The following is a 23,666-nucleotide window of genomic DNA, read 5'->3' on the forward strand; positions in this document are numbered from 1 at the left end:
TGTCCAACAGATTTCATTCAACTCACTTCATTTCCTTCCCTTGCACAATTATTTTAATTGACAATTTTAATCCTACAAATGCCCAAATGGGGAGAAAATGCATTGTACTCAAAAAGATTTGCTGACAAATACTCCTTCATAAAAATGCTTTTTTTAAAAATGTTATTTTCAACTTCCGCCCCTTTACTTCCCAGATCTTGTAGTTTGATAAAGTTTACGCCTTTGTTTCAAGTCGGCTGACGTTAACACTGCAATGAAGTTACTGCGAAAATCTCCCGGTCCTCCTGTACGGATACGCCGAGGGAGAATTTAGCACGGCCCAGTGCGCCCGAACCCGGCACGTGCAGACTCCGCCCGCGGACGGTGCCCCGAACCGGGAACCGAACCCACCTCCCCGGCGCCGTGAGGCGGCAGCGCTCACCGCCGCGCCAATCTCAAGAATTCAAACCCAACGCGCCTCTCGTGGGACCGGCAGTTGGCCGTTTTGCGTTGGCTCGCCGTCCGCCCAGGAAGGTGGCATCGTCAGGGATCCGCGCCAGACACGAGCAGGCCCGACGAGATGTTTTATTGCGGGCACGCGCCAACCTGGAGACGATTTTGAATGGCGTTGGTTGACATGACTACGGGTGGGGCATGAGGAACCGCCAAGCCTTTAACCGTTAACGTTTGGGGGACGGTTTCTCCCTTGAAGGCGCTACATAAATGCAAGCTGTAAGCGGTTGCAAACACGACAAAATTATTAATAGGGGAAGGCGAATAAGTGAAACACAACTGACAAGATTCGATTATTTATTCAGATCCTAACCACAGACAGTATACAAAACACAACTTAATTTCTACTTGAACTGTTATTAACCTCTCTTCAGTTTGACATTTCCCACAGTTTTCACACACGGCTCGAGTTGAAGAACAGCGGAGAGAAAAAATGGGATTCCTATTTCCAAATCCCTTTGTTAAAAGGATGAGTGAACTGACCCGGGCTCTGTGCTTAACTGGAGGTTCTCCAGAATGCCTTTCGTTTGCCAAAAACGACCGCCTCCGATCGTTTTCAATGGCATCTATCCTGTCCCATTTCTGAGTGCCCGGGTTCAGGCAGACCCTGGTCCGCTAAGGGTTTACTAAGGCCTCAAAACGGCAGGCCAGAAGTGGGAGCCTGTTCTTTCTCTTCATCCCTGGGTGTGTCTGGCTGCGTCCTGTATTTATTACCCATAAAAGAAAGAACAAGAACAGCCCGGGAAACAGGCCCTTCGGCCCAACGAGCCCACGCCACCATCTCAACACCACCAGTCCCCCTCTCCACCCATGACCCTTGTCTATTGTTTTATGGCCATCCACATCAAGGGGAGACTAATTTAGGGACAATTTGTTACACCAATCGGCCTAATCTTTGGGGTGTGGGGGGAAACCGGAGCACCCGGAGAAAACCCACGCAGGCACGGGGAGAATGCGCAAACTCCCCCAGACACTGGCCCAAATCCATGTGTCTGCACAGCAAACAGTGATAGTCACTGAGCTGTCGTGTTGCCCAGTATCTGGTCCAGTTTAAGCACACACTAACGACATGAAGCACTAGGCTACTCTCAAAGCAACATCCAAGAGCTGCCCTCGTATGACCCATCACGTGTATACCCCTCGTTGGCCAACAAGGCGGACTGAATCGCCTGTGGATGTATACAAGACACATCGATAAACATACACAGCCGATACGGAAGATTCCCCAATAGCTCCAACGTAAGTGACGGGTAGGATTTCCCGACCTCGGGCCACCCTAGGCCTTGCCAGCCTTTGAATCGAAGAGTTAAATGTTGGCACTGCCATCCGGTTGACGGGCATCTTTTCAAATTGGCTTCATCGGTTCATGTGGGACAGAGCAATCCAATTCTGGGCCGTGCCTATTAGTTTATTTTCAGCCTCAAAATGTACTTGCAATCTCGCTACTTTTAGACAGCGTTTGTCATGGGATTGAGCGACACAGTTAGCTGCACTCACATTAACCGTAAACTGGGCACTCGAGCGAATATTTCTGAAGTCACTCTCTCGATTGGTTTTAAAGGCGTCTCTCAATGAAATGGGCTTTTCCAGCCTCGCCTTAACTTGTAATAGCTCATAACAGGGCAGCGATGGCCCCGTGGTATTATCGCTAGGTTATTAATCCAGAAACTCAGCTAACGTTCTGGGGGACCCCGGGTTCGAATCCCATCACGGCAGGTGGTGGAATTTGAATGCAATAAAAATAATCTGGAATTAAGACTTTACTGATGTCGGAAAATCTCATCTGGTTCCCTTTGGGAAAAGAAATCTACTGTCCTTACCCAGTCTGTGACTCCAGAGTCACAGCAATGTGGGTGACTCTCAACTGCCTTCCAAGGGCAACTAGGGATGGGTAATCGATGCCAGCGTCCCACAAATTAATTTAAAACATCATGTTCTGTACAGTTGAATCATAGAAACCCTACAGTGCAGAGATAGGCCATCGAGTCTGCACCGAACACAATCTTATTCCCATATCCCTACATATTATACCCTCTAACCCCAGGATACTAAGGGACATGGCCAATCCCCCAAACCCGCACATCTTTGGACTGTGGGAGGAAACCGGAGTACCCGGAGGAAACCCACACAGACACGAGGAGAATGTGCAAACTCCGCACAGACAGTGACCCGAGGCCGGGAATCGAACCCAGGTCCCTGGAGCGGTGAAGCAGCAGTGCTAACCCACTGTGCTACCCAATGACCAACGGTATCCCCAAACTGACACCCCCAATAAATCTGGAAGGTTGCTCTCTGTAATGGCGTCCATGAAACGAACAGGGCGGTGGCACCATGGTTGGCGCTGTTGCCTCACGGGACCCAGGTTCGATTCTCGGCTTGGGTCACTGTGTGTGCGGAGTCTGCACTGTTAGAATGGAGGTGGCGATAAGGTTGCATCTATTGTAATGTGACCAATGGTAACAAGCTCTAAGGGTCAGCTGACCCAATAAACTACGTAGCCAATGGCACAATGATGTGGCAATCAGCTGACTCAGTATAAATTGGAATCTATCCGGAATTTCTGAGTTGCTTGGAATGGCCCAGGGACAATTTAGCATGGCCAATCCACCTAACCTACACATCTTTGCACACTAAGGGACAATTTAGCATGGCCAATCCACCTAACCTACACATCTTTGCACACTAAGGGACAATTTAGCATGGCCAATCCACCCTAACCTACACATCTTTGCACACTAAGGGACAATTTAGCATGGCCAATCCACCCTAACCTACACATCTTTGGACACTGAGGGACAATTTAGCATGGCCAATCCACCCTAACCTACACATCTTTGGACACTAAGGGACAATTTAGCATGGCCAATCCACCCTAACCTACACATCTTTGGACACTAAGGGGCAATTTAGCATGGCCAATCCACCCTAACCTACACATCTTTGGACACTAAGGGGCAATTTAGCATGGCCAATCCACCCTAACCTACACATCTTTGGACACTAAGGGACAATTTAGCATGGCCAATCCACCCTAACCTACACATCTTTGGACACTAAGGGGCAATTTAGCATGGCCAATCCACCTAACCTGCACATCTTTGGACACTAAGGGGCAATTTAGCATGGCCAATCCACCTAACCTACACATCTTTGGACACTAAGGGACAATTTAGCATGGCCAATCCACCCTAACCGACACATCTTTGGACACTAAGGGACAATTTAACATGGCCAATCCACCCTAACCTACACATCTTTGGACACTAAGGGACAATTTAACATGGCCAATCCACCCTAACCTACACATCTTTGGACACTAAGGGACAATTTAACATGGCCAATCCACCCTAACCTACACATCTTTGGACACTAAGGGACAATTTAGCATGGCCAATCCACCCTAACCTACACATCTTTGGACACTAAGGGGCAATTTAGCATGGTCACTCCACCCTAACCTACACATCTTTGGACACTAAGGGACAATTTAGCATGGTCACTCCACCCTAACCTACACATCTTTGGACACTAAGGGGCAATTTAGCATGGCCAATCCACCTAACCTACACATCTTTGGACACTAAGGGACAATTTAGCATGGCCAATCCACCCTAACCGACACATCTTTGGACACTAAGGGACAATTTAACATGGCCAATCCACCCTAACCTACACATCTTTGGACACTAAGGGACAATTTAACATGGCCAATCCACCCTAACCTACACATCTTTGGACACTAAGGGACAATTTAACATGGCCAATCCACCCTAACCTACACATCTTTGGACACTAAGGGACAATTTAGCATGGCCAATCCACCCTAACCTACACATCTTTGGACACTAAGGGGCAATTTAGCATGGTCACTCCACCCTAACCTACACATCTTTGGACACTAAGGGACAATTTAGCATGGTCACTCCACCCTAACCTACACATCTTTGGACACTAAGGGACAATTTAGCATGGTCACTCCACCCTAACCTACACATCTTTGGACACTAAGGGGCAATTTAGCATGGTCACTCCACCCTAACCTACACATCTTTGGACACTAAGGGGCAATTTAGCATGGTCACTCCACCCTAACCGACACATCTTTGGACACTAAGGGGCAATTTAGCATGGTCACTCCACCCTAACCTACACATCTTTGGACACTAAGGGGCAATTTAGCATGGTCACTCCACCCTAACCTACACATCTTTGGACACTAAGGGGCAATTTAGCACCCCCCACCCACTGAGCTCACTCCACATTGGCTGAAAGCCAGAGAACATTCCAGAAGGGGTGCGGCGAGAGTGATGAAAACTCTCATTTTTCATCAGGAGACGACCCCCGAGCTCAACCGGCTGGCCGCAACCTGCGGCCTGTGACGACGATGATGGAAATGGGTGGCGAGAACCGCCCCATGTACCAAATCAAATCCTGAGTTCGTTCATCAACAACCCAGCTACCTTCACCGGCACGGGTGTAGCGCGGGCAGCAGTCCGGAGTCGGATGACGTGAATTTATCGCGCAAACGTTTGAAGCTCCTTTGTCTCCGACAGCCGGGGGCACCTGAGTAAACTTGTTCCTTGAGGGATCAACAAGTGTGCGTCGAATATTTCGCGGGCAAACGGGGCCTGGTTTTTTTCCCTTTGTTTCAGTTGGGAAGTTGAAGAGCCTCAGCTAGGCCGCCATCTTGGAGTGAAAAGTCTCCCAACATTGGGCGGCGCTCGCGAAGCAAAATCAACCCGTGGGACTTCAAGCCAGTGTTGCGAGACTCCTTACCGCGCCCACCCCAGCCCAAAGCCGGCGTCGCCACCTCCTGGCCGCCATCTTGGAGGACGTTGTTTGAAAACACCAGAGAAGACAAGGACGGAGGCAATGCTCGAGGGGAGAAGAGTGGCAAGAGTTTCGGAGGAGTTCTGAAGCGGGAGGTCGAGCAAAATCAGTTGGAATTCAGTTTTTCACCTGAGCTTTCAAGTCATTTGGAGTCAAGGGCAACCGAGAGTTTCTTTAGCCGTACCGGATGCATTTGAACCGGTTCTTGAAGTAGAATAGCTTGTCCTGTAAGCTGCCGTCCACCTCTGACCCCCGGACGTAGCGCAGTTGGTGGTACATCTTCTCGCTGGCGCTTTTCCGTTTCCACGGCAACGTGATCTTGGAGGCGTGGTCCACCTTGACATCGCTGCAGGAGCCGACGTGGAGTAGGCCCAAGCCGTCCACAAAAAACTCTGCAGCCACAGAAGGGTGAACGGTTAACGCAAAACCGCGCCGTGTAGAGGGATCTGGGCGTCCTTGTGCACGAATCGCAAAACGGTTGCTTTGCAGGTCGACAAAGGACAGAGAGAACAGGAACAGGCCCCTCGGCCCCTCCAAGCCCGCACTGACCATGCTGCACCCGCCACCCCCCCCCCCCCCCACTCCGTCTGAACGAAAACCCCCTACCCTTCCGGGGACCACGTTCCCATCCTATCCCCCCACCTGTCCCCCCACCGAGTTCCAGGCACCCTCTGAGTAGGGTGACGCGGTGGCACAGCGGGTTGGCACTGCTGCCTCACAGCGCCAGGGACCCGGGTTCGATTCCCGACGCGGGTCACTGCCTGTGTGGAGTCTGCAGGTTCTCCCCGTGTCTGCGCGGGTTTCCTCCGGGTTCCTCGCACAGCCCAAAGACGTGCGGGTTAGTTGGATCGGCCGTGCTAAATTGTCCCTTAGTGTCAGGGGGGCACTAGCGAGGGGAAACGCACGGGGTAATGGGGATAGGGCTTGGGTGGGATTGTGGTTGGTGCAGACTCAATGGGCCGAAAGGCCTCTTTCAGCAGTGTAGGGATTCTACGAGTAAAAAATCTGCCTCGTACGTCTCCTTTAAACCTTGTCCCTTAAACCTGTGCCCCCCCGCGTAATTGACTCTTCCACCCTGGGGGAGAAAGGTTCTGACTATCCACTCTCTGTCTCTCATAATCGTGTAGACTTCTATCGCCCCCTCAACCTCCAGTGAGAACAAACCAAGTTTCTCCAACCTCTCCTCATAGCTAATGCCCTCCATACCAGGCAACATCCTGGTAAATCTTTTCCGTAACCCTCTCCAAAGCCTCCACATCCTTTGGTAGTGTGGCGACCAGAATTGAACGCCAAGTGCGGCCTCACTAAGGTTCTATAAAGCTGCAACATGACTTGCCAATTCTTAAACTCAGTGGCCCAGCCGATGAGGGCAAGCATGCCGTACGCCTTCCTGACTACCTTCGCCACCTGCGTTGCCACTTTCAGTGCACCTGTACGCCCAGATCCCTCTGCCTATCGATACTCTGTGCACCTGTACGCCCGGATCCCTCTGCCTATCGATACTCTGTGCACCCGTACGCCCAGATCCCTCTGCCTATCGATACTCTGTGTACCTGTACGCCCAGATCCCTCTGCCTATCGATACTCTGTGTACCTGTACGCCCAGATCCCTCTGCCTATCGATACTCTGTGTACCTGTACGCCCAGATCCCTCTGCCTATCGATACTCTGTGTACCTGTACGCCCAGATCCCTCTGCCTATCGATACTCTGTGCACCCGTACGCCCAGATCCCTCTGCCTATCGATACTCTGTGCACCTGTACGCCCAGATCCCTCTGCCTATCGATACTCTGTGCACCTGTACGCCCGGATCCCTCTGCCTATCGATACTCTGTGCACCTGTACGCCCGGATCCCTCTGCCTATCGATACTCTGTGCACCCGTACGCCCAGATCCCTCTGCCTATCGATACTCTGTGTACCCGTACGCCCAGATCCCTCTGCCTATCGATACTCTGTGTACCTGTACGCCCAGATCCCTCTGCCTATCGATACTCTGTGTACCTGTACGCCCGGATCCCTCTGCCTATCGATACTCTGTGCACCTGTACGCCCGGATCCCTCTGCCTATCGATACTCTGTGCACCTGTACGCCCGGATCCCTCTGCCTATCGATACTCTGTGCACCTGTACGCCCGGATCCCTCTGCCTATCGATACTCTGTGCACCTGTACGCCCGGATCCCTCTGCCTATCGATACTCTGTGCACCTGTACGCCCAGATCCCTCTGCCTATCGATACTCTGTGTACCTCTACGCCCGGATCCCTCTGCCTATCGATACTCTGTGCACCTGTACGCCCGGATCCCTCTGCCTATCGATACTCTGTGTACCTGTACGCCCGGATCCCTCTGCCTATCGATACTCTGTGCACCTGTACGCCCGGATCCCTCTGCCTATCGATACTCTGTGCACCTGTACGCCCGGATCCCTCTGCCTATCGATACTCTGTGCACCTGTACGCCCGGATCCCTCTGCCTATCGATACTCTGTGCACCTGTACGCCCGGATCCCTCTGCCTATCGATACTCTGTGCACCTGTACGCCCGGATCCCTCTGCCTATCGATACTCTGTGCACCTGTACGCCCGGATCCCTCTGCCTATCGATACTCTGTGCACCTGTACGCCCGGATCCCTCTGCCTATCGATACTCTGTGCACCTGTACGCCCGGATCCCTCTGCCTATCGATACTCTGTGCACCTGTACGCCCGGATCCCTCTGCCTATCGATACTCTGTGCACCTGTACGCCCGGATCCCTCTGCCTATCGATACTCTGTGTACCTGTACGCCCGGATCCCTCTGCCTATCGATACTCTGTGCACCTGTACGCCCGGATCCCTCTGCCTATCGATACTCTGTGCACCTGTACGCCCGGATCCCTCTGCCTATCGATACTCTGTGTACCTGTACGCCCGGATCCCTCTGCCTATCGATACTCTGTGCACCTGTACGCCTGGATCCCTCTGCCTATCGATACTCTGTGTACCTGTACGCCCGGATCCCTCTGCCTATCGATAAGGGTTCTGCCATTTTCTCCGGTACGTTATTTTTTGGTTGCTATTTTCTGTATCCCCCCCGCCCCAGCGTTAGTGCCTCGAAGTAGCGCACACTCACCTAAGTGCCCCTGCCTCGTGATGTGAGGGTCAAATCCCACCTGTTGCATCCTTTCTGTGCGGGCCATGAAAAAGTTGATGGTGGCGTCCGTGACAACACAGTTGGGGAACCCTTTGATCGCGTGGTGGTAACCTCCTTCGATAATCAGGCACTCCCCATCCTTTCCGCCTGCCTCCACGCGGAGTTTGTGCAGGAATGTGGCGGAGTAACTTGTCACCTCCCTCACCGAGCCTCCAACCTGCAAAATAAGAGAGGGTGGCAGGGCAAAGGTGGTACTGGCAATGCCCGGCTTGTCAACACCACAGTGGTTGTGATGCCACGATGATGACAGTCAAAGCTCCTCATTCTCTGTTCGTCTGTACTGACCCTCTGGCAGTGCGGCACTCCCTCAGTACTGACCCTCTGACAGTGCGGCACTCCCTCAGTACTGACCCTCTGACAGTGCGGCACTCCCTCGGTACTGACCCTCTGACAGTGCGGCACTCCCTCAGTACTGACCCTCTGACAGTGCGGCACTCCCTCAGCACTGACCCTCTGACAGTGCGGCACTCCCTCAGCACTGACCCTCTGACAGTGCGGCACTCCCTCAGTACTGACCCTCTGACAGTGCGGCACTCCCTCAGTACTGACCCTCTGACAGTGCGGCACTCCCTCAGTACTGACCCTCTGACAGTGCGGCACTCCCTCAGCACTGACCCTCTGACAGTGCGGCACTCCCTCAGTACTGACCCTCTGACAGTGCGGCACTCCCTCAGCACTGACCCTCTGACAGTGCGGCACTCCCTCAGCACTGACCCTCTGACAGTGCGGCACTCCCTCAGCACTGACCCTCTGACAGTGCGGCGCTCCCTCAGTACTGACCCTCTGACAGTGCGGCACTCCCTCAGCACTGACCCTCTGACAGTGCGGCACTCCCTCAGCACTGACCCTCTGACAGTGCGGCACTCCCTCAGCACTGACCCTCTGACAGTGTGACACTCCCTCAGCACTGACCCTCTGACAGTGCGGCACTCCCTCAGCACTGACCCTCTGACAGTGCAGCACTCCCTCAGCACTGACCCTCTGACAGTGCGGCACTCCCTCAGCACTGACCCTCTGACAGTGCGGCACTCCCTCAGTACTGACCCTCTGACAGTGCGGCACTCCCTCAGTACTGACCCTCTGACAGTGCGGCACTCCCTGTGTACGGTACTAGAGCGTGGGTCTAGATATTGACCTTTGGTGCCTGGCTCTGAATGTGACCCTGTGCCCTCTGAACTTGGACTCTTGCCAGCTGTGCCATGCTAATATGTCTATTATTAATGCCCCCCCATGCCCACTGCGCCATATCAAAGATCTGGGTCAGGATTTTCTCTCTTTTTTTTGGTGGTTACATCAGTTCCTGCCAATGATGACCCCTGACCCCTGACCCACGGGACTCCCGCAGTGACGGGTCACCTCACGCCAACACTCGTCACCCGCTGGGGGTGCCTGAGAGGGCGGGCAACCCTGCCCTTGGTTGTCCAAACACTACAAGAAGTTATAGTACGTTCCGAGCGTTGCCCCGAGCTCCAAGTCATGGCCACCCGCTGCGCCTACCATCTGAGTCTAGTCAACGCCGGAAGCTCACCAGATCCAGGGTCGTTCTTTCCAGGACGTCCACCATCTTTTCCAGCCTGGTGTCCGCGGCGAAGATGAAGTCATCGTCGACCCACAGCAAGTACTTGGTTTTGACCTGGGAGACGGCCAAGTTCCGCCCGGCGAACCACCCCTGGCGACACGGAGACACATTCAATGAGGTTGGACGCCGGGGAGAAAGTCACGATCGTTAGTTGGGTGGGGGGTGGTGGGGAGGGAAAATCGCGAGCAGCGTCCCCCCCACCGCTCCCCCCCCCCCCCCCAAACCCAACAATTCCCCGACGCACGTTCCGGAACGAACCAGGCTTCACAGCGGGCCCTGAGGGAGCCACCAGCCTGCTGGGGTGGGCCTGGTGGCAAAGCCGGCGGTGCCATTCGGAAACGTTGGCCCCGGAGTTGCCAGAATCCCTCGCACTCGGACAGGAAGGCGGCTCGGCCATCTTAGCTGGCGGATCAGGCCGCCAGCTGCGGTCGGGCCTACTCAAACAGGCCTCTTCGAGATGAGAGGCAGCTTCCGCTGACAGGAAATGTTCTGGTTCGATCCGAACCTTTTGAATTTTGCCTTGTGAGTTCGATTTCTTTGTTTTTGACCCCCCGGCTCGAGTATTTTTGCGTTTTTTTTTGCGTTTCTTGCTCAGTGTCTGGCTTCTGCGGACTATTAGCGCTAATGACTTTGGCCCACTTCCAAATGGTCTTTCAGAGAGAGAAAAACGGAGTTCAGTGGGAGCTATTAAGCAGAGGCATCCACCGGAGGCACGAACGACGGGTAAGATCGGTATTGGAATGCTCTGGGGGACCCGGGTTCGAATCCCGCCACAGGATGTGGTGATATTTGGATTCAATGAAAAAAATCCAGAATTAAGAATCGGATGAAACCCTTGTGGGGAAAAACCCATCCGGTTCCCCTCCCGGGAAGGATATCTGCCGTCCTTACCCCGGTCTGGCCTACAGGTGACTCCAGAGCCATGTGCTTGTCTCTCAACTGCCCTCGGGGGGGGTAGGCGACAAGTGTAGGCCCACGCCCGTGGCCCACAAATGAATTAACAAAACCGCACAAAACAGAGGCCTGTCTCTTCACAGAATTGTAGAATTGTTACAGAAGGAGGCCATTTGGCCCATCGTGCCGACAAGCATCGTGGCTCAGTGCCGTTCCCCTGCCTTTGCCCCCCCCCCGGCCGTTCCCCTCCGACACAGAGCTGTGGCAGAACAGGGACGGCTGTTTCTCTTGCGGACGGTTACCATGGCCTTCTCCGCCAGCTCCAACAACCTCACCGGCGGGGGTCAGGGGTCACCGCCGGTTCGGGCCACACCCGCTAGCGGTTTAGCTTTAGAACAGAGAACATTACAGCGCAGAACAGGCCCTTCGGCCCACGATGTTGCGCCGACCAGTTACAAAACAATGACCCTCTAACCTAAACCAATCCCTTTCCATCCATAAACCTATCCACGGATCTCTTAAACGCCCCCAAACTAGGCGCATTTACAACTGCAGCAGGCAGGGCATTCCAATCCCTCACCACCCTCTGGGTAAAGAACCTACCCCTGATATCCGTCCTATAACTACCACCCCTTAATTTAAAGCCATGCCCCCTCGTGCTAGATTTCTCCATCCGAGGAAAAAGGCTATCACTGTCCACCCTATCTAAACCTCTAATCATCTTATATGTTTCAATAAGATCCCCTCTTAGCCGCCTTCTTTCCAACGAAAACAACCCCAAATCCCTCAGCCTCTCCTCATAGGACCTCCCCTCCATACCAGGCAACATCCTGGTAAACCTCCTCTGCACCCTCTCCAAAGCCTCCACATCCTTCCTATAATGTGGGGACCAGAACTGCACACAGTACTCCAAGTGCGGCCGCACCAGAGTTGTGTACAGTTGCAACATGACGCTGCGGCTCCTAAATTCAATCCCCCTACCAATAAACGCCAAGACACCGTATGCCTTCCTAACAACCCTATCTACTTGATTCCCAACTTTCAGGGATCTATGTACACATACACCTAGATCCCTCTGCTCATCCACACTATTCAAAGTCCTACCGTTAGCCCTATACTCAACACATCTGTTATTCCTACCAAAGTGAATTACCTCACACTTCTCCGCATTAAACTCCATCCGCCACCTCGCGGCCCAGCTCTGCAACCTGTCCAAGTCTCCCTGCAAACTATGACACCCTTCCTCACAATCTACCACACCTCCGACTTTGGTGTCATCAGCAAATTTACTGATCCACCCAACTATACCCTCATCCAGATCATTAATAAAAATTACAAACAGCAGTGGCCCCAAAACAGATCCCTGAGGCACACCACTCGTAACCGAACTCCATGATGAATATTTACCATCAACCACCACCCTCTGTCTCCTATCCGCCAGCCAATTCCTGATCCAATTCCCTAGATCACCCCCAATCCCATACATCTGCATTTTCTGCAGAAGCCTACCATGGTGAACCTTATCAGACACCTTACTAAAGTCCATATACACCACATCCACTGCCCTACCCCCATCCACCTCTTTGGTCACTTTCTCAAAAAACTCAATAAGGTTAGTAAGGCACGACCTACCCTCCACAAAACCATGCTGACTATCTCCAATCAACTCATTACTCTCCAAATAACTATAATAACTATAACTTGGCACGGGCAAGAGAACCGTGCGCCCCTTTTCCCCGAAGCAGTGCTTTCCTCGTTCTCGAGTTAGGCCCGTGACCCATTAGTAGGCCCCACAGGAGCCTGTGACCACAGTGAGGTGTCACCTTGCTCGCAACGCCAACAAATATCTTCTTCGCCTGCAGCCGGGTACAACTGGCTTCAGCTGGAACCCTGCGCGTGTCTTTTTCTCTCGATTAGAGGCAACCCCAAACGAGGGAACACCTCCTGCAACAAAGCCGCCAACTTTTCTACCTCGAAGAAGCCATCTCGCTCCACACGACCTTTTACGGGTCAGTTGACGCCACTGTCGTCTCTCCATTTTCTCCTCCGGATGCCACGCCAGACTCGGGCAGGCTGTGTGAGTGGGCAAGTAGGTGGCAGACGCAGTCTCATGTGGAGAAATGTGAGGTTCTCCACTTTGGTTGCTGGAGGCTAAATTTGCACCCTTTTCTTGTGGAGTCCACGAGAACAAAGAACAACGCAGCCTGGGAAACAGGCCCCACGAGCCCACGCCGCCATCTTAACCGTGTACTTTTCCTCCTCCACCCTCTATGTCTACGCTTCTGGTGCCCCCATTGGAAACCAGATTAAGGGGAAACTAATTTAGGGACAGTTTGTTACACCAATCGGCCTAAGAGCCCACCTTTGGGGCGTGGGAGGAAACCAGAGCGCCCGGAGGAAACCCACGCAAGCACACGAGATGTAGACAAAAGTCATAGGTAGAAGGAGGATTGGAATGAGGCACCCACGGAGGGTTAAAATGGGAGGCATGGGCCTGTCGGGCCTATTTCCTGTGCTGTGTTGTCCTTCAAAGAACAAAAACAGCCTGGGAAACAGGCCCTTTGGCCCAACGAGCCCACACCGCCATCGCAACGCCACCCCTCCACCCATGACCCCTATCCAATGCTTTATGGCCATCCAGATTGAGGGAAATCTGACTTAGGGACAATTTATCCCTGCCAATCTTCGTTCTGTTCTTTGGGGCAACTTATTAGCAGGAAGTTGAGAGAGGGCAAATGTACAACGAGACCTGGGTGTCCTCGTACACCGGCCGCTGAAGATAAGCAGGCGGTGGAGAAGGCCCATGGTGTGTTGGCCTCCATAGTGAGAGTACAGGGTGCAATTATACAGGAGGAGGCCAGTTTTGTCAGCAGTTACGGCCTCCTTCCTCCGAGGAAGGGTGTTCTTGCCCTCGAGGGAGCGCAGGGAAGGTTTACCAGCTGGTTCCAGCGGAACTGAAGGGCTTGCTGTGATTTTCTTCGCTAATGAGGTGTGAAATCTATAAACATAAGAACATAAGAAATAGGAGCAGGAGTAGGCCATCTGGCCCTTCGAGCCTGCCCCGCCATTCAATAAGATCATGGCTGATCTGTCGTGGCTCAGTTCCACATTCCCGCCCTCTCCCCATAACCCTTAATCCCCTCTCTTATCAAAAACCCATCAACCCGCGTCTTAAAAATATTTAGCGAGGTAGCCTCCACCACTTCAACGGGCAGAGAATTCCAGAGATTCACCACCCTTTGAGTGAAGAAGTTCCTCCTCAACTCCGTTCTAAACCGCCCCCCCTTTATCTTGAGGCTGTGCCCCCTAGTCCTACTGTCCTTTCTGAGCGGGAAGAGTCTCTCCACCTCTATCCTATCCATCCCATTCATCATCTTATACGTCTCAATGAGATCTCCCCTCATTCTTCTAAACTCTAACGAGTACAAGCCCAGTTTATTCAGCCTCTCCTCATAGCTCAACCCCCTCAACTCCGGTATCAGCCTAGTAAACCTCCTCTGCACTCCCTCCAAGGCCAAAATATCCTTGAGGCTGTGCCCCCTAGTCCTACTGTCCTTTCTGAGCGGGAAGAGTCTCTCCACCTCTATCCTATCCATCCCATTCATCATCTTATACGACTCAATGAGATCTCCCCTCATTCTTCGAAAAAGCTTCTAAAAATTCTTCGAAAGCTCGAACAGGACTGGAGAGGGGAATGCAGGAGGGATGTTCCCCATGGTGGGGGAGCCCACAACCAGCGGTTATCGTCTGAGAACGCGGGCTAACTCTTTCAGAACTCAGAGGTCTCACGACACTGGGTTAAAGTCCAACAGGTTTATTTGGTGGTGTGCGCACTTGGAGCTGCTCCATCAGGAGTTTGGTTCACAAACAGGGTAGATTTGGACACGAACTAGCTACAGAGTGCAGAGGGGGTTTACCAGGATGCTGCCTGGTATGGAAGGACTGGGTTATGAGGGAAGATTGGGCAAATTGGGGCTGTTTTCCTTAGGAAGACAGAGAATGAGGGAAGATCTAATAGAGGTGTATAAGATTATGAAGGGTATAGATAAACAGTGGTAAGCTTTTTCCTAGATTGGAAACAAATATTACGAGGGGCCACGGGCTTAGGGTGAAGGGGGCGAGGTATAATTTGGATGTTAGAGGGAGGTTTTTCACACAGAGGATTGTGGGGGTATGGAATGCTCTGCCAAGTAGGGTGGTGGAAGCAGGCACACTGGAGTTGTTTAAGGGATACTTAGATAGGCACATGAATGGAATAGAGATGGAGGAGACTGTTTTAAATGAGGATCAAGAGCCTTGGGACATCCATGGGAATCTATTGATTCCTATGGACCTTCCAACATATTTTCTGGCTCACTTGTTTTACTTTTGAGCTTCTGGGGATTCCCTTGAATGTTTGCATAAGATGTGCATGTTATTGATGTTTTTCTCTTTTAACCTCCTCCAGCCCCCTACACCCCCTCCCTATCTCTGTAACCTACAGCCCCCTACACCTTCTCCCTATCTCTGTAACCTCCTCCAGCCTCCCTACACCCCCTCCCTATCTCTGTAACCTACAGCCCCCTACACCCCCTCCCTATCTCTGTAACCTACAGCCCCCTACACCCCCTCCCTATCTCTGTAACCTCCTCCAGCCTCCTACACCCCCTCCCTATCTCTGTAACCTCCTCCAGCCTCCCTACACCCCCTCCCTATCTCTGTAACCTCCTCCAGCCTCCTACACCCCCTCCCTATCTCTGTAACCTACAGCCCCCTACACCCCCTCCCTATCTCTGTAACCTCCTCCAGCCCCCCTACACCCCCTCCCTATCTCTGTCACCTCCTCCAGCCCCCCTACACCCCCTCCCTATCTCTGTAACCTCCTCCAGCCCCCTACACCCCCTCCCTATCTCTATAACCTCCTCCAACCCCTACACCCCCTCCCTATCTCTGTAACCTACAGCCCCCTACACCCCCTCCCTATCTCTGTAACCTCCTCCAACCCCTACACCCCCTCCCTATCTCTGTAACCTCCTCCAGCCCCATACACCCCCTCCCTATCTCTGTAACCTCCTCCAGCCCCCCTACACCCCCTCCCTATCTCTGTAACCTCCTCCAGCCCCCTACACCCCCTCCCTATCTCTGTAACCTACAGCCCCTACACCCCCTCCCTATCTCTGTAACCTCCTCCAACCCCTACACCCCTCCCTATCTCTGTAACCTACAGCCCCCTACACCCCCTCCCTATCTCTGTAACCTCCTCCAGCCCCCTACACCCCCTCCCTATCTCTGTAACCTCCTCCAGCCCCCCTACACCCCCTCCCTATCTCTGTAACCTCCTCCAGCCCCCTACACCCCCTCCCTATCTCTGTAACCTCCTCCAGCCCCCTACACCCCCTCCCTATCTCTGTAACCTACAGCCCCCTACACCCCCTCCCTATCTCTGTAACCTACAGCCCCCTACACCCCCTCCCTATCTCTGTAACCTACAGCCCCCTACACCCCCTCCCTATCTCTGTAACCTCCTCCAACCCCTACACCCCCTCCCTATCTCTGTAACCTCCTCCAGCCCCATACACCCCTCCCTATCTCTGTAACCTCCTCCAGCCCCCTACACCCCCTCCCTATCTCTGTAACCTACAGCCCCTACACCCCCTCCCTATCTCTGTAACCTACAGCCCCCTACACCCCCTCCCTATCTCTGTAACCTCCTCCAGCCCCTACACCCCCTCCCTATCTCTGTAACCTACAGCCCCCTACACCCCCTCCCTATCTCTGTAACCTACAGCCCCCTACACCCCCTCCCTATCTCTGTAACCTCCTCCAACCCCTACACCCCCTCCCTATCTCTGTAACCTCCTCCAGCCCCCTACACCCCCTCCCTATCTCTGTAACCTCCTCCAACCCCCTACACCCCCTCCCTATCTCTGTAACCTCCTCCAGCCCCCATACACCCCCTCCCTATCTCTGTAACCTCCTCCAACCCCTACACCCCCTCCCTATCTCTGTAACCTCCTCCAACCCCCTACACCCCCTCCCTATCTCTGTAACCTCCTCCAGCCCCCATACACCCCCTCCCTATCTCTGTAACCTCCTCCAACCCCTACACCCCCTCCCTATCTCTGTAACCTCCTCCAACCCCTACACCCCCTCCCTATCTCTGTAACCTCCTCCAGCCCCCTACACCCCCTCCCTATCTCTGTAACCTCCTCCAACCCCTACACCCCCTCCCTATCTCTGTAACCTCCTCCAGCCCCCTACACCCCCTCCCTATCTCTGTAACCTCCTCCAGCCCCTACACCCCCTCCCTATCTCTGTAACGTCCTCCAGCCCCCTACACCCCTCCCTATCTCTGTAACCTACAGCCCCTACACCCCCTCCCTATCTCTGTAACCTCCTCCAGCCCCCTACACCCCCTCCCTATCTCTGTAACCTACAGCCCCTACACCCCCTCCCTATCTCTGTAACCTCCTCCAGCCCCCTACACCCCTCCCTATCTCTGTAACCTCCTCCAGCCCCCTACACCCCCTCCCTATCTCTGTAACCTACAGCCCCTACACCCCCTCCCTATCTCTGTAACCTCCTCCAGCCCCCTACACCCCTCCCTATCTCTGTAACCTCCTCCAGCCCCTACACCCCCTCCCTATCTCTGTAACCTACAGCCCCCTACACCCCCTCCCTATCTCTGTAACCTACAGCCCCTACACCCCCTCCCTATCTCTGTAACCTCCTCCAACCCCTACACCCCCTCCCTATCTCTGTAACCTACAGCCCCTACACCCCCTCCCTATCCCTGTAACCTCCTCCAGCCCCCTACACCCCCTCCCTATCTCTGTAACCTACAGCCTCCTACACCCCCTCCCTATCTCTGTAACCTACAGCCCCCTACACCCCCTCCCTATCTCTGTAACCTACAGCCCCTACACCCCCTCCCTATCTCTGTAACCTCCTCCAGCCCCCCTACACCCCCTCCCTATCTCTGTCACCTCCTCCAGCCCCCCTACACCCTCTCCCTATCTCTGTCACCTCCTCCAACCCCTACACCCCCTCCCTATCTCTGTAACCTACAGCCCCCTACACCCCCTCCCTATCTCTGTAACCTCCTCCAGCCCCCCTACACCCCCTCCCTATCTCTGTAACCTCCTCCAGCCCCCTACACCCCCTCCCTATCTCTGTAACCTACAGCCCCTACACCCCCTCCCTATCTCTGTAACCTCCTCCAACCCCTACACCCCTCCCTATCTCTGTAACCTACAGCCCCCTACACCCCCTCCCTATCTCTGTAACCTACAGCCCCCTACACCCCCTCCCTATCTCTGTAACCTACAGCCCCCTACACCCCCTCCCTATCTCTGTAACCTCCTCCAACCCCTACACCCCCTCCCTATCTCTGTAACCTCCTCCAGCCCCATACACCCCCTCCCTATCTCTGTAACCTCCTCCAGCCCCCTACACCCCCTCCCTATCTCTGTAACCTACAGCCCCTACACCCCCTCCCTATCTCTGTAACCTACAGCCCCCTACACCCCCTCCCTATCTCTGTAACCTCCTCCAGCCCCTACACCCCCTCCCTATCTCTGTAACCTACAGCCCCCTACACCCCCTCCCTATCTCTGTAACCTACAGCCCCCTACACCCCCTCCCTATCTCTGTAACCTCCTCCAACCCCTACACCCCCTCCCTATCTCTGTAACCTCCTCCAGCCCCCTACACCCCCTCCCTATCTCTGTAACCTCCTCCAACCCCCTACACCCCCTCCCTATCTCTGTAACCTCCTCCAGCCCCCATACACCCCCTCCCTATCTCTGTAACCTCCTCCAATCCCTACACCCCCTCCCTATCTCTGTAACCTCCTCCAACCCCCTACACCCCCTCCCTATCTCTGTAACCTCCTCCAGCCCCCATACACCCCCTCCCTATCTCTGTAACCTCCTCCAACCCCTACACCCCCTCCCTATCTCTGTAACCTCCTCCAACCCCTACACCCCCTCCCTATCTCTGTAACCTCCTCCAGCCCCCTACACCCCCTCCCTATCTCTGTAACCTCCTCCAACCCCTACACCCCCTCCCTATCTCTGTAACCTCCTCCAGCCCCCTACACCCCCTCCCTATCTCTGTAACCTCCTCCAGCCCCTACACCCCCTCCCTATCTCTGTAACGTCCTCCAGCCCCCTACACCCCTCCCTATCTCTGTAACCTACAGCCCCTACACCCCCTCCCTATCTCTGTAACCTCCTCCAGCCCCCTACACCCCCTCCCTATCTCTGTAACCTACAGCCCCTACACCCCCTCCCTATCTCTGTAACCTCCTCCAGCCCCCTACACCCCTCCCTATCTCTGTAACCTCCTCCAGCCCCCTACACCCCCTCCCTATCTCTGTAACCTACAGCCCCTACACCCCCTCCCTATCTCTGTAACCTCCTCCAGCCCCCCTACACCCCCTCCCTATCTCTGTAACCTCCTCCAGCCCCATACACCCCCTCCCTATCTCTGTAACCTACAGCCCCTACACCCCCTCCCTATCTCTGTAACCTACAGCCCCTACACCCCCTCCCTATCTCTGTAACCTCCTCCAGCCTCCTACACCCCCTCCCTATCTCTGTAACCTCCTCCAGCCCCTACACCCCCTCCCTATCCCTGTAACCGCCTCCAGCCTCCCTACACCCCCTCCCTATCTCTGTAACCTCCTCCAGCCTCCCTACACCCCCTCCCTATCTCTATAACCTCCTCCAGCCTCCCTACACCCCCTCCCTATCCCTGTAACCTCCTCCAGCCTCCTTACACCCCCTCCCTATCTCTGTAACCTCCTCCAGCCCCTACACCCCCTCCCTATCTCTGTAACCTCCTCCAGCCCCTACACCCCCTCCCCATCCCTGTAACCTCCTCCGACCCCCTACACCCCCTCCCTATCTCTATAACCTCCTCCGACCCCCTACACCCCCTCCCTATCTCTGTAACCGACAGCCCCTACACCCCCTCCCTATCTCTGAAACTTCCTCCAGCCCCCTACACCCCCCTCCCTATCTCTATAACCTCCTCCAGCCCCCTACACCCCCTCCCCATCCCTGTAACCTCCTCCGACCCCCTACACCCCCTCCCTATCTCTGTAACCTACAGCCCCTACACCCCCTCCCTATCTCTGTAACCCCCTCCAGCCCCCTACACCCCCTCCCTATCTCTGTAACCTCCTCCAGCCCCCTACACCCCCTCCCTATCTCTGTAACCTCCTCCAGCCCCTACACCCCCTCCCTATCCCTGTAACCTCCTCCAGCCTCCCTACACCCCCTCCCTATCTCTGTAACCTCCTCCAGCCTCCCTACACCCCCTCCCTATCTCTGTAACCTCCTCCAGCCCCTACACCCCCTCCCTATCTCTGTAACCTCCTCCAGCCTCCCTACACCCCCTCCCTATCTCTGTAACCTCCTCCAGCCCCTACACTCCCTCCCTTTCTCTGTAACCTCCTCCAGCCTCCCTACACCCCCTCCCTGTCTCTGTAACCTCCTCCAGCCTCCCTACACCCCCTCCCTATCTCTGTAACCTCCTCCAGCCCCTACACCCCCTCCCTATCTCTGTAACCTCCTCCAGCCCCCTACACCCCCTCCCTATCTCTGTAACCTCCTCCAGCCCCCTACACCCCCTCCCTATCTCTGTAACCCCCTCCAGCCCTTCCCTATCTCTGTAACCCCCTCCAGCCCCTACACCCCCTCCCTATCTCTGTAACCTCCTCCAGCTACCTACACCCCCTCCCTATCTCTGTAACCTCCTCCAGCCCCTACACCCCCTCCCTATCTCTGTAACCTCCTGCAGCCCCCCCTACACCTCCCTCCCTATCTCTGTAACCCCCTCCAGCCCCCTACACCTCTCCCTATCTCTGTAACCTCCTCCAGCCCCCTACACCCCCTCCCTATCTCTGTTACCCCCTCCAGCCCCCTACACCCCCTCCCTATCTCTGTAACCTCCTCCAGCCCCTACACCCCCTCCCTATCTCTGTAACCTCCTCCAGCCCCCTACACCCCCCTCCCTATCTCTGTAACCCCCTCCAGCCCCCTACACCCCCTCCCTATCTCTGTAACCTACAGCTCCTACACCCCCTCCCTATCTCTGTAACCTCCTCCAGCCCCTACACCCCCTCCCTATCTCTGTAACCTCCTCCAGCCCCCTACACCCCCCTCCCTATCTCTGTAACCCCCTCCAGCCCCCTACACCCCCTCCCTATCTCTGAAACCTCCTCCAGCCCCCTACACCCCCTCCCTATCTCTGTAACCTCCTCCAACCCCCTACACCCCCTCCCTATCTCTGTAACCTCCTCCAGCCCCCTACACCCCCCTCCCTATCTCTGTAATCTCCTCCAGCCCCCTACACCCCCTCCCTATCTCTGTAACCTCCTCCAGCCCCCTACACCCCCTCCCTATCTTTGTAACCTCCTCCAGCCCCCTACACCCCCTCCCTATCTCTGTAACCCCCTCCAGCCCCCTACAGCCCCTCCCTATCTCTGTACCCTCCTCCAGCCCCCTACACCCCCTCCCTATCTCTGTAACCTCCTCCAACCCCCTACACCCCCTCCCTATCTCTGTAACCTCCTCCAGCCCCCTACACCCCTCCCTATCTCTGTAACCTCCTCCAGCCCCCTACACCCCCCTCCCTATCTCTGTAACCTCCTCCAGCCCCCTACACCCCCTCCCTATCTCTGTAACCCCCTCCAGCCCCCTACAGCCCCTCCCTATCTCTGTACCCTCCTCCAGCCCCCTACACCCCCTCCCTATCTCTGTAACCTCCTCCAACCCCCTACACCCCCTCCCTATCTCTGTAACCTCCTCCAGCCCCCTACACCCCTCCCTATCTCTGTAACCTCCTCCAGCCCCCTACACCCCCTCCCTATCTCTGTAACCCCCTCCAGCCCCCTACAGCCCCTCCCTATCTCTGTACCCTCCTCCAGCCCCCTACACCCCCTCCCTATCTCTGTAACCCCCTCCAGCCCCCTACACCTCTCCCTATCTCTGTAACCTCCTCCAGCCCCCTACACCCCCTCCCTATCTCTGTTACCCCCTCCAGCCCCCTACACCCCCTCCCTATCTCTGTAACCTCCTCCAGCCCCTACACCCCCTCCCTATCTCTGTAACCTCCTCCAGCCCCCTACACCCCCCTCCCTATCTCTGTAACCCCCTCCAGCCCCCTACACCCCCTCCCTATCTCTGTAACCTCCTCCAGCCCCCTACACCCCTCCCTATCTCTGTAACCCCCTCCAGCCCCCTACACCCCCTCCCTATCTCTGTAACCTACAGCTCCTACACCCCCTCCCTATCTCTGTAACCTCCTCCAGCCCCTACACCCCCTCCCTATCTCTGTAACCTCCTCCAGCCCCCTACACCCCCCTCCCTATCTCTGTAACCCCCTCCAGCCCCCTACACCCCCTCCCTATCTCTGAAACCTCCTCCAGCCCCCTACACCCCCCTCCCTATCTCTGTAATCTCCTCCAGCCCCCTACACCCCCTCCCTATCTCTGTAACCTCCTCCAGCCCCCTACACCCCCTCCCTATCTCTGTAACCTCCTCCAGCCCCCTACACCTCCTCCCTATCTCTGTAACCCCCTCCAGCCCCCTACAGCCCCTCCCTATCTCTGTACCCTCCTCCAGCCCCCTACACCCCCTCCCTATCTCTGTAACCTCCTCCAACCCCCTACACCCCCTCCCTATCTCTGTAACCTCCTCCAGCCCCCTACACCCCTCCCTATCTCTGTAACCTCCTCCAGCCCCCTACACCCCCCTCCCTATCTCTGTAACCTCCTCCAGCCCCCTACACCCCCTCCCTATCTCTGTAACCTCCTCCAGCCCCCTACACCCCCTCCCTTTCTCTGTAACCTCCTCCAGCCCCTACACCTCCTCCCTATCTCTGTAACCTCCTCCAACCCCCTACACCCCCTCCCTATCTCTGTAACCTCCTCCAGCCCCCTACACCCCCTCCCTATCTCTGTAACCTCCTCCAGCCCCCTACACCCCCTCCCTATCTCTGTAACCTCCTCCAGCCCCTACACCTCCTCCCTAACTCTGTAACCTCCTCCAGCCCCCTACACCCCCTCCCTATCTCTGTAACCTCCTCCAGCCCCCTACACCCCCTCCCTATCTCTGTAACCCCCTCCAGCCCCCTACAGCCCCTCCCTATCTCTGTACCCTCCTCCAGCCCCCTACACCCCCTCCCTATCTCTGTAACCTCCTCCAACCCCCTACACCCCCTCCCTATCTCTGTAACCTCCTCCAGCCCCCTACACCCCTCCCTATCTCTGTAACCTCCTCCAGCCCCCTACACCCCCCTCCCTATCTCTGTAACCTCCTCCAGCCCCCTACACCCCCTCCCTATCTCTGTAACCTCCTCCAGCCCCCTACACCCCCTCCCTATCTCTGTAACCTCCTCCAGCCCCTACACCCCCTCCCTATCTCTGTAACCTCCTCCAACCCCCTACACCCCCTCCCTATCTCTGTAACCTCCTCCAGCCCCCTACACCCCCTCCCTATCTCTGTAACCTCCTCCAGCCCCCTACACCCCCTCCCTATCTCTGTAACCTCCTCCAGCCCCTACACCCCCTCCCTATCTCTGTAACCTCCTCCAACCCCCTACACCCCCTCCCTATCTCTGTAACCTCCTCCAGCCCCCTACACCCCCTCCCTATCTCTGTAACCTCCTCCAGCCCCCTACACCCC

At 55.2% G+C, this 23,666-nt stretch overlaps 1 protein-coding gene across 1 annotated transcript in view; it reads right to left on the reverse strand.

Moving 5' to 3' along the window:
- Positions 1-4,744: 4,744 nt before the first annotated feature.
- Positions 4,745-23,666, reverse strand: part of LOC145361849 (beta-1,4 N-acetylgalactosaminyltransferase 1-like) — an 87,888-nt gene continuing 68,966 nt past the window's right edge. The window contains exons 9-11 of the mRNA XM_080217822.1: positions 10,048-10,188; positions 8,439-8,676; positions 4,745-5,714 (exon numbers count right to left, since the gene is read on the reverse strand). Coding sequence (XP_080073948.1) covers positions 5,497-5,714; positions 8,439-8,676; positions 10,048-10,188 — 597 coding nt within the window. The 3' untranslated portion in view covers positions 4,745-5,496. The remainder of the gene's footprint in view (positions 5,715-8,438; positions 8,677-10,047; positions 10,189-23,666) is intronic.

Source organism: Carcharhinus amblyrhynchos, chromosome X (assembly GCF_965287045.1).
Source record: "Carcharhinus amblyrhynchos chromosome X, sCarAmb.v2.hapA, whole genome shotgun sequence".
Lineage (NCBI taxonomy): Eukaryota > Metazoa > Chordata > Chondrichthyes > Carcharhiniformes > Carcharhinidae > Carcharhinus > Carcharhinus amblyrhynchos.